Genomic DNA, 15,502 nt, shown 5'->3' on the forward strand with positions numbered 1-15,502 from the left:
AACTCGGCTAAAACCAAGGTTCTACTTTTTGGCTCCACTATCAATTTATGGAGTCTGAACTGGTGGCCTGAGGAGATGGGGACCCCCCCCCCCCCCCCCCCCCCCACTCCTGTAACGAAGGTCAAGAACCTAGGGGTCCTGATCGATAACAAGCTCTCTTTCAGACCCCAAGTAAATGCACTGACCTCATCCATCCACTGGTCATTGAAAATTATCCGGAAGATCCTCCCCGTTTAACCGGAGGAGTGCAAGAAAACTGTGGTGACGGCCCTCGTGCTATCGCACCTCGACTATTGTAATAGTCTACTCCTCGAGGCCCAACAGGGGCTGCTGAACAAACTTCAGGTTCTGCAAAATGCAGCTTCCCGACTCATTACAGGCCTGCCAAAGTTTGCTTCCGTCTCCCAGGAACTGTCGAAGCTACACTGGCTTCCAGTGCAGAAACGGATATCCTTCAAAACCCTGTGTATAGTCTTCAAGGCAGTCCATGGATTTGGCCCGCCGTACCTAAAACAGCACTTCCAGTGGTATAGACCGGGTAGGCACCTCAGGTCAGCCAGCCTGGGGCTGATTAGGACCCCACGCATAAGGAGAGTGCGCTGGGGTGGCAGAAGCTTCATCCGAGGTGCAACAATAGCCTGGAATGCCTTACCTGTGGCCCTGAGACAGATTACGGACTTGATGACCTTCCGTAAAAGTCTGAAAACGTGGCTATTCACAAACTAAACAGGAGCTTTAGGCTAGGGGAGCTATCATTATAGCGCCATGACACCGTTCGGTTACCGCGCGCTCTACAAATGTTTTAAATAAATAAATACATTTGTATATCATTCCCATATTTTGTTTCTGTCATTATTTGTGTTCTAGCTGACTGTCAGCCTGTATCTATGATATGTCTGCCAGTGTTAGAGATACAGCCAGTCTGTGCAGTATTCTATTTGTGTCACAAAGCCCAAAGTTAGCCCCTCTGGAGCCTGTTGACGGACAAGGGTAAGGCAGCAAGAGGAGTGAAAAATGCTGGATCCTTTGCGGAGCTCCATCATGTTGTGAGCTGAGCTTTGAGACGGTTGCTGCTTCCGTCATTGAAACGCTGCAGTGCCCCCGGTGATTTTGTGATTTTTCCTGACTGGGTGCCTCCACCAGCTTACCTGAGGGTGAACAGGTGAGGGAATGTCAGTACTCCGCCTTGCAAAGCAAGAGCTGCTGTGGAAAGTAAGTAATCCACTAGGGGCAAGCAATAGAACTAAATGGAGACCAGTGTCAACAGACATATGGACAATACCATTGGTCCTGGAGAAGTATGCCTCAAACAAATACTTTTAACAGTGCAGCCTTGCAATTGGGAATGGATCATCTTATATCTGCCGTGCCTCTTCATCTGCTGGCTATCCAACGAGGAACACGTATAGGTGTTCTTCATAGCAATCCTGTTGAAGTCAACGGATGTGATATTTTGGGAGGGCTTTGCAGATTCACTACATAGGTCACACCAAAGCAGGCTAGTGTAGCATTTGGCTTCTTCAGATGGTTTGGTCGGCAGGTAAAGAGATGTGATTTTGAAGAGGCAAAGTTGTGCAATGAGTATTTTTTTTATTAAATTACCAAAAATGTGCAAGCACCACTCCAAAGAGCAATGATGTACAGGCAACCTCTTCAGTGTAATACTGCACTGCACATACCCTATCAAGGAATGCAACCAGTACATATCGCATTTTAATAAGCATATTTTCATTGGGTGTATTCTGATTTCATGCTTAACATTTTTTATTATTACGCATTCCATTTGCAAGATAATGTACACTTTTTAAAGTTTGGAATAATTTAATTTATAACTTTTGCACACTACCTGTACTAGCTCTTTTATTTTCAGAAAGAATCAGAGCGCAGAATTGTCACCCTCATCTCGCACCTTAAAGTGAGAAGTATTAATTTGTCGCATGGTTTGGAGAATCTTGGAATAATCTGTCAGATAAGAGTAATAATTTCATGCATTAGTAGTGATGTTTCCACACCGATTAAAAAGCATGTTTGAGTGGCATGTTTGGCAGATAAACCAGTTGTCCCCAGTTGATCACTTTGTGTGATTTTGGGACAAATCATTGAATCATTTTACGACACTCTTGAATACTTAGTAAAAAAAATATTGTAAAATGTGGACATTTACGGCTGCTGAACCTTTCAGATGCACAGACGGGCACACACAGTTTTGAACCAAGCAAGCCTGGTGAACCTTTTAAATCCCCCACTCAAAATATACAAGTGGATTTTGTAGTTAAGTAGTACAAATTGTTTCTTCAAGATTCACTTGGCAGCTTACGGTTTTTGAAGATTTAATTACTAGCGTAAATTAGCAACTGCTGTAAGTTGAACAGCGTATTTGAGTGGTCTATTTGCGTATAATTGTGTTCAGTGGTGTTTTCACCAGTAAACGCGCTTCTGACTTCTCTTGCCCTATGTTTTATATGCAGGATATAATGTTTCTAAAACTTGTATGCCGCCACCAGTTCCAAAAGAAACTATTTATTAACCATCACCTGGAATGTCTGCCATGTACATCTTTAAAAAAGTGAGATTGGGCACATCGGGCTAGCAACAAGCCTAGAATATGGAGTTTTTATGGACATTTTTGACTGGTTTGGGCCTTCAAGAATATCGACAGTGAAAAAGCGTTTGTTAAAAAACCCAAAACACTACACAGTGTTAGGAAAAGTTTGCAAAAGGGATTGCATTAGGGAATATGGAGTGGTGTGGCTCACTGGTTAGAGGTGGCAGACCCGTAAGCAGAGAATGGCCCGGGACCAGGGTTCAAATCCCGACGCGGCAGGGTCGTGGACCAGGGTCAAACGGACTCGATAATTCTCGCCTCGGTGCCTACTCTAACCAGGGAACACACTCAGCAACTCTGGGCATTAAGCTTGCCTCATCTCTACAACGCCCCCCCACAGACGCTGGGGATGCCTGCTTTCACCTTGGAGATACCCAGAAAGGGACCATCTCACAGGGAAAACCAGGATGGGTTCCCCAGCGGTCTTCAGCGCCAGGATACTCCTTGGAGTCACAGTGCGCTTTACAAGTACACCCACATTTACATTTACATTTACAAGATGGTGCTTCATCCTGTCCAGGTTGTTCTCTGGGCATAGCAATTGTGTTGAGTGATGCTTTTCAAAGCAGGGTAGTCTCTAGCACAGCAGAGGCACAAAGATGTGTGAGCAGTCTGGACCTGGCTAGTTACTCTGCCAGTGATCAGAAAAGGGAAAAAAGCCTGACCTCTTCTAAAATAACTGTTCATGGCCAGGCCACAGGGACTGCAGCCCCACCCATCACCGTTACCACCCAACAAATGGCAGTGCTACAGGAAGACAGTTCACTGTTTCCTCTTAGCAAAATGTCTTATTTGAATTTCTAAACGTGGTCTTGTCATCCTTACTTCAGTGTATAGTTCTCTCTCCCTGCAGCTCAGGGCTGTAAGGAATACACTTCCAATGTCTTGGAAAACAGAGTGCCTCCATCTTGTGCAAGGGAACAAGTCCAGCGTTTCCAAATAAAATCCAAAGGTCCCCATTACTCGGGGTCACTCTTTCTCAGAAGGCATGTACGCCACATGAACCAATGCATACAATAGGTACCTTTTTAGGTCTCGCTGGTGTTAGCAGCGCATAGCGCTGCTCCAGTGAAAGACCTATTGTTGTGGCTTTGACGGGAATGGCTGATAGGGGGTGGTTACGCGCATTACCTCGGCGATTTCACCTCGAGGACGCGCTTCAGCTGGCGGGCTTGCATCACGTGTTCAGACTCTCCTGGGCGCTGCAGCTCTGGTGTTGTGAACGCTCCTAATGACTTCTGTGTATCGTTAATTTTTTGGGGGGGCAAGCGGCACGTGCACAGGAAACTGAACTGCAATTGATTTACATTAAATGTAAAAACACATATTGGACCCACAATGAAGACCAAGGCTTCATATGAAAATAAGTATTTATATTATAAACAGTCATAGCTAAATTTGCAAAAACATGATACAATAGTGAATGGTGAAGCAGCATAGTGTTAACATGATTTTAATGAGCAAAAAGCGCTAAAAGACATCGGTGCAGCAGGTGAGAAGCAATATTATTTTTTTGGGGGGGCAAGCGGTAAGCAGCACGCACACAGGAAACTGAACTGCAATTGAATTACATTAAATGTAAAAACACATATTGGACCCACAAAGAAGAACAGCATGCTTAGAACTGCTAACTTAGATACAGGACCCACGCCCCCTGACACCACTTAGTGGGCGCCTCGATGTCCAGGCTTCCTCGCGCTGGACCTTGCATCTGCCTTAGCAGTGCGAGTGAGGGTGACTACGTTAAACGGGGGCGACACACACGGCGCCAACACTCACAGCAAGGTTTCCATGAGTAGGGGACGGCGCACCCCATTAGCCAAGTTACGGAGATGCCACGTGCAATCAAAAGGTGCAGACAGAAGTACATTTATCTACCTACTCCCAGGACTAAACAGCCCATCTGTTGTGTCACTTGGCGAGCCCTAAAAATGTTAAAGCTTTCTGTGCAATATAATCTGCCTCCAAATATAGTTGGCCTTCATGTGCAATTTATATGTCAACAGTGTTTACTTTGCGCCTGTCTCGTATTAAAATCTGTTAATTGGGCTTTGGCAGTTGTCTTAGACAGTCTGTCCTTTTCCAAATTGGCGCCATGCCGCGTTCATTCATTTCCCGCTTTGTGAATCAGCATCAGTGTTAAAAGCTTGACATGTGCAGACTAGCTAAAAATAAAAATGTTAAAGCTTTCTGTGCATTATAACTTCCGTAGCAAGATGGCCTCAATCGCGCGCATCCACACTCACGCATGCACACACACACACACACACATACACGGGCACATCAGGATGCACTTACACAGACACACAGCCCCACATATACACACGCACAACTAACAGACACACAGTCACACATATGCATGCAGAGCTACACTCGCACGCACAGACAGCTACCCCCACACACACGTGCACACAGACAGCTACACCCACACACGAGCACACACACAGCTACACGCGCGCACCACCCCCCCAACTCACCCCCACTCACTGGGCTCTTTCCGTGTGTCCCTCTCCCTCGGCAGCCAGCGGGTCAGTCTAGCATGGTCTTTACCGGGCCCCCTCCTGGGACCCGGGACTTCAGCTGCCAGCGCCGGGGCTCCCTCTTCATAACAGACAGTGCGCATGCGCGGGCAGCCATCGCCCTCTAAGTCACAGCTTTCTGTTTAGCTGTCTTCCGTGTTCGCTGTGGTGGCTGCCCAGCTCAAACTTTGAATACTGTGGTCGGAGGGTTTGTCTAAAAGCAATTCGTGACTGAAGTGCCTAGATCTCTTTTAAACATCCTTTCCTTTTTAGTTCACTGCGTTACTCCTAAACTGTGCATGCCTGCTCTCTGGAAGATGTTTATGAGCCGATGCCTGGCGCCTGCAGGGAGTTGAGGGGTTAACACGCAGCTCCTTTAAGGGGAGGCATGGTGGGCGGGATTCCCTCCACGCAGGGGGCTGGCCCTGGTGCTCAGTCTATTCCATTCCTTCCTCTCACAGCCTAGAGATCAGCCGGCGTCCAGCAGAGAGCAGCCATGCAGGTGAGGAGAGAGCGTGAGACGGTCGTCAAGGGACAGATAAGGGACTGCGTGACAGGACAGGGGTGGCGGGTGGGCACGCCTGACGAGTCCAGCGTTGACTGCCTCCTACTTCAGGAAAATCAAACGCTCAAAAGCAGATTTCTTTAGCCACCAGCTTGACCAAGCAAAAAAACGGCCCAAAAAACTGTTTGAGCTAATCAAAACACAATCCAAGGAACAACCTCAACAATCACATATCACTACGAGCACTCTACCGTCATGTGAAGAATTCTCTGCCTTCTTTAATCTAAAGACAGATAATATCAGGAATGACCTTCTCAATGATCTAAGCCTTTAATCTAGTCCCCACAGCTCCACACCCATTGAACTAAAAAACAATGCTACATGGTCATACTTTGACACCTACACAAAAGAAACAATTGGCAAACTGCTCAGTACCGTGAAACCTTCTAATCCCCTCACGGACCCCCTCCCAGCAAACGCTGTAAAGGACTTTATCCCACTGCTTCTTCCGCTCTGGACCAAAATTATTAACAGCTCACTTCAACAAGGACTCATCCCGACTCCCTCAAAGTGGGACAAGTTTCGCCTATACTCAAAAAACCCACAGCAGACCCTACTGACCTAAACAATTACCGTCCTTTCTCCACTATCCCTACCTTGGCCAAACTGCTGGAAAAATGCATCCAACTCCAATTGACAAAACACATTGATCAGTTTGACCTCCTCAACTCTCATCAATCAGGCTTCCGAGCAGGACACAGCACGGAATCAGCCATGACACACATAATTGATGACACTCTCCAAATCATAGATCAGAATGATACCTGCCTACTCATCCTTACTTGATCTCTCGTCAGCCTTTGACACCGTCAAACACGAGAACCTACTCGAGCTGCTGAATATCAGAATGGGTCTATCAGGGACTGTACTCAAGTGGTTTACCTCCTTTCTGCATAACCGGTCCCAGAAATTCAAGATCAACAACTCTATGTCCTCACCCGTTCCCGTAACACTAGGCGTCCCACAAGGATCCTCCTTATCCCCAACATTGTTCAACCTAGTCATGGAGCCACTCACCACTTTACTGCAAGCATCTAATGTACAATTTCACATGTACACTGACGACACCCAACTCTACCTCAAAATACAATCCCCTGAAGACATCATTTTACTCAACTCAACGCTTAAGAAGACCCAGACATGGCTGGCCAAGAATCCCCTCAAACTTAACGCTCTAAAAACGGAATTCCTTCTTATTTCACCTCCCACTAAAATCTCTATCACTCAGACTTGGCTTAAACACCTAACTGCACTCAACGTCCAACCTACCATCATGGATTCAGCGAAATCTTTAGGCCTAACCCTTGACGCCAATCTCAAAATGCAACATCATATCAGCATGGCAACTAAGGGACCTAATTTCCAACTCAATACTCTGTGGAAGCTTAAACCCTTCCTCCCAGCCAAGGACTTCCAAACCGCAGTACAAGCGCTAGTCATTCCTCGGATAGACTATGAAAGCGTTGCCCTCTGTGGTCTCCCCCTCTCAGCTACCGCACCACTAAGAGCCTCTATGAACGCTGCAGCGAGACTTATCACCGGATCAAAAAAACGCTCGCACATTTCCCCTGACTTAAAATCCCTGAACTGGCTGCCTTTCGAAGCTAGAATCCATCTGAAAATCGCATGCATGACTCACATGGCTGTACACCACATCTCAACCAGCTACCTCACCCAAAAGCTGACAATTTCAGGTGGCTCAAGAGCCACTAGAAGCACAAAAAATCTTCTTCTGAAACCTCAAAGATTCCGGAAGGAAAAAACTTATAAACGCTCCTTCTCAGGAATGGCACCCAGGATCTGGAATGCCCTCCCTCCAGAAACCAGACTTATCTCCTCTACTTCATTCTTCAAAATAGAAGTAAAAGCGATCCTCATGGCTAAATTCACCTGAACAATTGCCTTGGATCTACAGAGACTCTTCAGTTATCCTCTTACGATATATCTTGTCTGATCTAATATGTTCCTTTGTTTGCTATTTTATTTGCTCTCCATTGATAACCTACAGACATTCCGCGCACAATAACCCTGTTAATCACTCGCTCGTTTTTCTTATTCCATGTATTTGTAAAGCGCTCTGATATCTGCAAGGATCTTGTTCGCGCTATATAAAACTTTCAAAATAAATAAATAAATTATGGCCGCACGGGTGGGGTGGTGGGCTCTAGGGGGTGAGGCACACCTGGGCGGAAAGGGGTGTGTGCCCCAGGGAAGGAAAGAGAAGGGGTGTGCACCAGATAGCGGCACACATAAGGATGGCGGGGTTTACGCACCTGGCGATAGTGAGGCGTATGTATCGCCAGCTCCAGGGGAAGGAAACCTGGGCATTTAAAGGGATAACCTCCTGGGGCAACGGGGCACCCCTCCTTCTTTGAGGTTGGTGCACGGAAACCCCATGGAACAAAAGAGGATGTGCCCTGTGGGTGTCGAGGAGTACACATCTGGGAATAGCCAGGCGTATGTACCCTTGGGGTGGAATATGACATACCTAGGGACCGGAGAGGGGTGCGCACCTAGGGAAAGAAAGGACCCTCCCGCGGGTGATGGAGCTAAATCACCCCAGCATGAAGGAGACTAGTGAAGCTGATATGCGCATGTGGGGGTGGAGCAGGGGGTGTGTACGCCTGGTGGTGGAGTGCGCACCTGTGGCTGGAGAAGGGGTGCACATAAGAGCTGAGTTGGGGTGCACACCTAAAGTAGGCGCCCCTGCGGTTTGGAGGTACTAGGGAGTGTGCACATCTGGAGAATGAAAAGGGAGCCCCGTGATGGAGCACGGTGCACACTTTAGGGTAGAGGCGGATGGATGGATGCACCAATACCGAGAGGGAGGTGTACTTCTGTGCCTCACGGGGGGCCGCACCTTGAAGATAGTTGGATGAACGCCTGCCATGGTTGGGTTAGGGCCACCACTGCGTTTAGAGAGAGAACACATTTGAGGGATAGAAACGAACCCTGCGGGAGCTGCCTTTCCGTGTGGTTGGAGGGGTGCATGTGAGTTGGAGAGAGTCCACAGTCATGTCTGTCTTATTATGTCTGCCTCTCGCCCTCAAACACCCTCACACCCTCTCACCAACACTCACTCACCTTCACACCCTCACTCACCCTCACACCCCCTCTCAACCCTCACACCCCCTCCCAACCCTCACACCCCCTCTCACCCTCACACCCCCTCTCACCCTCACACCCCCTCTCACCCTCACACCCCCTCTCACCCTCACACCCCCTCTCACCCTCACACACCCTCGACCTCACACACCCTCACCCTCCCTCACACCCTCACCCTCCCTCACACCCCCACCTTCACACATTCCCTCACCCTCACACACCCTCACACACCCTCTCACCCACACACTCTCTCTCACCCTCACACACGCTCTCACCCACCCTCACCCACCCCCTCACACCCTCACAACCCCTCATCCTATGTGCTACCACAGCATCACTGAACGCCACTGCATCACTAGTTCGCCATCTCAACATCACTCAGGGCCACCACAGCATCAATCTGTGCAACCATTCAACAACACCTGGTTCAAACATGTTCTCTCAATGTTTCAAGCTTTATTACAAATGTAACAAAAAGATGTTAATATTTCATTTCTGTTCTTGGATTTTCATCACAATAAAATACTGAACATAATCTTCACAAAAGTTGTTTACAAAACTTTAAGCTATTACCATTATAAATTACAATAACTTTTATTTAAGTTTTAATAATTGGAAAACAATTTAGAGCCATTGTTATTTGTAATGTCAATAAATGTAAGTCACATAAATACAACACATATTATATTACAAATGCTATAGGTGTCACATTTGCGAAATGTATAACTATTGGCATTGTAAATGACAAAGCTATTAATTTCGCTATTTTCAAAAACAAAACAGAAATAAAAAAATGTCATTAACAATACCAGTAGCTCAAAGTTTCCGTGCGAGACCTATTGCATTGCAAATGCTTGTTGTTTCTGTGGTTCCTCTGCTGTAGAGAGACTTTAGAATAGAATTAAATAACATGTAATATAATTGTGAGTGTGTGTTGGTGAGATACTCTCAGCCGGTGACCACCCTTTTTGTTAATTATTCTGTTAAAACCACCCTGTAGTGCAGAGGTCTTCAATCTGTGTGGCGCTACCCACTGGTGGGCCGTGGAGTCATGGGAAGGGGGCGTGCTTTCCACAGCCTCACTTCTGCCTGGAATCCAAAACATTTGGCCTTCGTTTTGGAAAAAGACAATCGTCCCCAGATGGTTAATTCTGATAGTTAAAATGCTTCAGCTGGAGTGTAATTTAGGGACTCTCTTGTGCTATGAGACCGAACCAGGCAGAAAAGCTAAACACTCCTTTCCTCCAGTGTGCTGCTTGCCTGGCAGAAATGTAAATGTGCCCAATGAGTTAATCTGCAAACGTAAGGTGTAGTTTGCAAATGTAAAGGATGCATGGGAGCCAATTGATCAAATCACTTAAAGCTTTATGATGACAAAGAGCTATTGTTTTTTTAGTGGTAGTGTAAAGAGTTAACAACTAAGCTGTGAAGTGCGTGCTTTTAATTGTGGTTATATTTACATAGCGCTTATTGCCCTGAGGAAGTGTTAAAGGGACAGTTGGGTAAAAAAAATTGCATTATGTATGGTCTGGGTATTACTAAAAGTTATGTTTTAGAAGCACCATTTTATCATAAAATGCTTTGCACATTTTGTAGCAGTCTATCTAGTACTGTGTGTTATGCAAGTCTAAAAAAATGACTTGCACAGTGCTTTCTGTCACAAGCTGTGACATTGAAGCACTAATAATACACAAGTCACTATTCTCCACTGCACCAACCAAGATTTAATTCTGTGGTTACTCCCAGACCTATGCAGTCCATTAACAAATAAAAGTTTCATAAAGTATATTGTGCATTTCCCACTGAGTAACCACTTTTAAAATTTATTTTTCACTGAAGTTGCCTGTTATTTCATATGTAGCTACCTGACGGTGGAAGACATAAAAAACATACAGAATATTATGTTTTTAGCCACACCTTTGACCGTGGCGCAGTGTTCAGACTCTCAAGGCACACTAGCCCCACCACAAACATGGCTGAACTCAACTGCAGAAGCAAACTAATATAAACAGAAGTCAGTTTTTGCTAAAATGGAAGCATCTGTTTTCATGATGTTACAAATAAAAACCTTTTTTGAAAAACGGAATGAAAGAATATTAAGGGACCACTTTATCCCCTGGAATTAAAAAAAGCATCCTATCTGGACCTTACAGTTCATCCTTAATGATCGTAAATGGTATGTTTTAATTTGGATGAATGATGTTCAGCAACCTCCAGTTCCATTCAGCTTTAAAAGCCAAGCCGTCAGCATACCATAAAATATAGTGTGGTTCTCCTCGGATGCCTTGGACAAAAGTTGCAGTCTAAGCATTACAGCCATTATACTCCGGCCACTGGAATTATGCAATTGTGCGGCTGCAGCGATTTTAGCATAATTATAGATTTGCCACTTAATCCATCATTACCGCATAAGCTGCTAATTTTACCCTCCCAAAAAATGATTACTGAAAAGGTTCAAAGTTGATAAAAAATAGTGACACTTGTTGCAGCTCAGTAGAAGGCCCTTTGGAAAGCTGGATTGGTCACCTTTTTGTTGCCTATTGCTATACCCCGCTAACGATCACACCTAACTCCTATTAAATTAATCTACCACAAAGAAACATAAATACATGTAAACAAAGGTTACCTGAGAACAAATGACTAATCACAAGAATCAATAAAAATCAATACCCACTGGATTTACTTATTACCTTGGGTTCGGAGAAGCTTGCTGCTCTCTGTCAAGATATCCAAAGCCATGTCCAGATTAATAAGTGGTTTATAAATGTAGTTACAATACCTTATATGTCTGAGTGAGATACAAATGGCCTGCTGCTACATCACAGCTGCGAGCTATATTTCTGGTATGGGTTTGAAGTCCATGACAATTATTTAATGTGGCTACGGTTCTGCTTAGCTAGACAAGAAATCCAGTTTTTACTAGTCTAAGTGTCTATTTTGCTTATTTTATTGAAAGAATATTGAGGGAATACTTCTATTCCGCTTACGTGAAGGGAAGCAGGTGCTTCAGCATCCACCAACTTCTGTAATTGACTGACTCTCTGAAAATTATCTTTCATCAAGTTATGACTGCGAGGAAGGTTTTGTTGTAATCCGTTCTGTACATGACTTCAGGGCAGCTGGTAATATGGTAACTAAATTATCTAAGTTACACAGGAACAGGTCTCTGGTGTCTAATACATTTCTTCAGGCTTATGGAGAAGCTTTCTCTGTGACTAACCGAAAGGGCCTCCACAGTCGTGGTGGTGGTTTTGCAGTCCTGGTAAGGGTCCCGCACTCGTGGCAGGACCTCCGTACTGCAGTTACCCATTGCAGAGGACCCGCCACAAGTGAACCCCTGCACCCACCATGACTCCGGGGCCTCCGCCACGAGTGCGGAGGCCCTTTGTGAATCAGCCCCAGAGAATGTATATCTTAGTCTATGGGCTTCAGAGCATTTTCCTGGGGTGGTTGCACCTCTCCCCATCCCTCCCCTCCCAGCATTGCGATACAAAAATTCTTAATCCAAGGGAGAAAGTATCACTGATTCCACCCTAGTACTTTTCAGAAGCACTAAATGTAAATTGATACTTGTATAGCGCACTACTCACCCTCAAGGGTCTCAAGGCGCTTGTACGAATACCGCTGTGGAATCCGTCCTGGCTTTCCCTGTGAGGCGTCCACTCCTGGGCACGCCCAGGGTGAAGGCCAGGCATCCTTAGCGTTGTGGGGGCCGTTGTGGAGATTAAGCAAGCTATTGCCCAGAGTTGCAGAGTGGGACTCTATGATTGGAATAGGCACCGAGGCGAGAATGATCAGGTCCGTGGAATTTTGAGCTCAAGACCCGGCGAGGCAGGGAATTGAACCCTGGTCCCGGGCTAGACCTCTGCATCAGGGTCTGCCGCACTAACCATTGAGCCACACTTCTCCACACTTCCAGAGCACTCCATACTTCCAGAGGACAACATCGTGGAATAAGCCATAAACCGGAAATCATTCTTGAAATATACACTATGCCTAAGACCTGCTAGAAATATTTGAAGCGGTTTTAAAAAACTCAGGAGTCGCTTCTGTGTTTTCAGGTACATTTCTTTTTCTGAAATTAACTCACATAAAAGCTTGTGATTAGCCAAGAGAGGTATTTATTTGTCTGTAGTTATGTCAAAGTGATGCTATAGTAGTCTGATAGAAATTGCTGTAAAAAGTGCTTTCTTTTTTTAGGACAGGATTATTTATACAGAAGCAAGCACAGATTTTGCGCAAGATCCTTCTGCAAGCCCCACGAGGACCATTGACAAAAGTTGTCTTTGGCATACCTCCCTACAGGTACAATTACACGTAGGCTTTGTGTGCTCTTATTTTATTAGTAAATATAAGGGGAAGAGACGGCAATGAATAACACTTGAAAGGACCAGTTATTAAGTTACTGTTGTTTTAGAGAAGGTAATTAACGTTCAGAAGCAGGTAGGTAATACATTTTGTTGTTGTGCTTATTTTATTGCCATTTTGCTTTAATTGAAGACATAAAAGTTGCCCCAAAACCTTTTTTTAAATTATTTTAATGTTCAGTATTTATATTGTGCTTAGAACAAACGTCTAATGCTGTTGAGAAATTGTTCAGGGAATCCTAAAACAACATTGTTCTTTAGTTTTCTTAAACATAAAAAAAAAATATTTATTGAAAGAATGTTATATAGGAGATAGGATTGAAAACAACATCATTTTTACATTAAAGGATCAGCCAATCAAGGTGACATCTGCAAAATAGAAGGAGAACAAACAGAATGTGGGATTACGTCTTGTAACATTTGTCTTATTTATAAAGTTCAGTTTAATAGCTAATTGACAGTTTTATGTTTCAAATTTAGGCTTTTGTTCTTAATTTGTGTTCGAGCATGAATAATATCTTGCCATGCTACTCTTTCAGCATTGTTTCTAAGAACAGGAAAGGACAGGGTGAGAAAGTGCCTCTTTTGCATGGTTAGCTCCCACTTTTTGTCTGGTTTTTGATGTGGTTTCAAATGTTGTGCACAGGTTCCCTGCCAACCAGGTCCTCTGGGCCAGTGCTCCTTACCTAAAAACAAATCCCTAACTTGCCCTTCTGCCCCCTGTAAACCCCTAGCAGTTGGTACACTGAGTACCTAGGGCCAGAGAGCTGAAGAGGGTCCCCTGGAACCACCTTCACTGGCACCATGCCACTTCCTTTGCAGCTTGCATGCCCCTGTGAGGGGAAAAATGACAAAGTCGACATGGCACCCTGTCTGGGCGCCACGCCAACTATCGCTGCCTCAAGGCACAGGTAGGTCACACCTCTAGCAACCCCTTACAGCCCTATGGCAGGGTGCACTATACCACAGGTGAGCTCATATCTTCATGAGCAGATGTTCCCCTACAGTATTTGGGTCCATTTCCTGGTATTGTAAGTGCCAGTGAAGCCATAGAGAGTACATCAGCTGCAAAACGCGAGTTCCACAACACCATGATGGCTTCACTGAATACAGTAGTGTTTGGTACCAAACAAATCCTTTAAATAAATCCCCACTGATGCCTGTGTGGGAATTATTGTACCCTGTACCCAGAGGGCACCTCAGAGGTGCCCCCTGAAAACCTGCCAACCCTGGTGTAGTTTATAACCGGCTGTAGACGGCCAGCCATGTTTCTTGTCTCATGCCTCCTCCCCCCAACATGGGCCAGTGCTTGAAGAGGGGAGCATCAAAGGCCTGCTGCCACTGTAATGCGACACCACCCCTAAGGTGGGGGAAGCGGGGTGAAGCCCAACTTTCAGTCCCCGCCATCTTGAAGATGTGGCGACCTTTCCAATCAGGGTTAGGTCTATGCCTATGCCCCCTCCTACAGCAGGGTGGGATAACAGAGGGTGTAGTCACCCCAGGTAAAATGCCCATTGACCCTACTGGCTACGCCCCTACAAAGCCTTCTAAATTTAGTATTTTGGTGCCACCCCTCCCAGACCTGGAACTCAGTTCTACAACGACCTAAGAAGAAAGAAGACGACCCTGCAGAGAAGACTGAAGACGACCAGTCTGTCTCCAGCTTGTGCGAGACTATGACCTGTCTTGAAGCCAGCAACCTCTGAAACCCCTGGTAGGACTGCTGCTTTAGAAAAAGACTCCAATCTCCCATAGACAGCGGACCTGTCCTGAAGAAACCTACTTCAAGGACTCCGGATCCAGGCGAGTCCACGCCTCCTGCCCACTCTGCACCCGACGCCCACAGCACGAGTCTGAGTGGCTCACCATTGCAGTGAAGTCTCCCCGGCGATCCTGACCTCGTGTCCAGTGGTGGGTGGCCTCTCCTGCCCTCCACGACGGCACCTGCAGTGTGAATCCAGAGGCTCCCCTGACAGCGACCTGCTCTGGTAAGAAGACTCCAACATTGAAAGGCACCCCTGCACCTGAAGCCCCTGGGCCGTGGTGAGCTGAACCAACAGTGCCCCTACGACCCACCTATATCCCAACTTACCTCTGCTGTTGGTGGGCTTCCTCCCTTCAATCTCCAGTGCCACGCCTGCAGCCTCTTTGCCTAAAGAAGAATCTCTTTTGGAAAGCATTGGGCGCCTGACATCGAAAGCATACCCTGCACCCTGCTGCCCCAATACCACGGGTAGTGTAGGTTTGGTGCTTCTTTATGTCCCTCCCCTATGCTTTACCTAATTCCAAAAGCGTGGCCCCTGCAACGGATCTACCTGCCTGCAAGCAGTGTGGCTCCAGG

General features: G+C 46.0%; 1 protein-coding gene across 4 annotated transcripts in view; it reads left to right on the plus strand.

Moving 5' to 3' along the window:
- Nucleotides 1-15,502, plus strand: part of NIT1 (nitrilase 1) — an 84,851-nt gene that overhangs the window by 15,450 nt on the left and 53,899 nt on the right. For 2 of the 4 annotated variants that reach the window (XM_086945423.1, XM_086945424.1), the window contains one exon: nucleotides 12,995-13,099. The exons of the other annotated variants lie outside the window; for them this stretch is intronic. In XM_086945423.1, the coding sequence (XP_086801549.1) occupies nucleotides 12,995-13,099 (105 nt within the window). The remainder of the gene's footprint in view (nucleotides 1-12,994; nucleotides 13,100-15,502) is intronic. 4 annotated transcript variants of the gene reach the window in all.

This window comes from Lissotriton vulgaris, chromosome 12 (genome assembly GCF_964263255.1).
Source record: "Lissotriton vulgaris chromosome 12, aLisVul1.2, whole genome shotgun sequence".
NCBI classification, from domain to species: Eukaryota; Metazoa; Chordata; class Amphibia; order Caudata; family Salamandridae; genus Lissotriton; species Lissotriton vulgaris.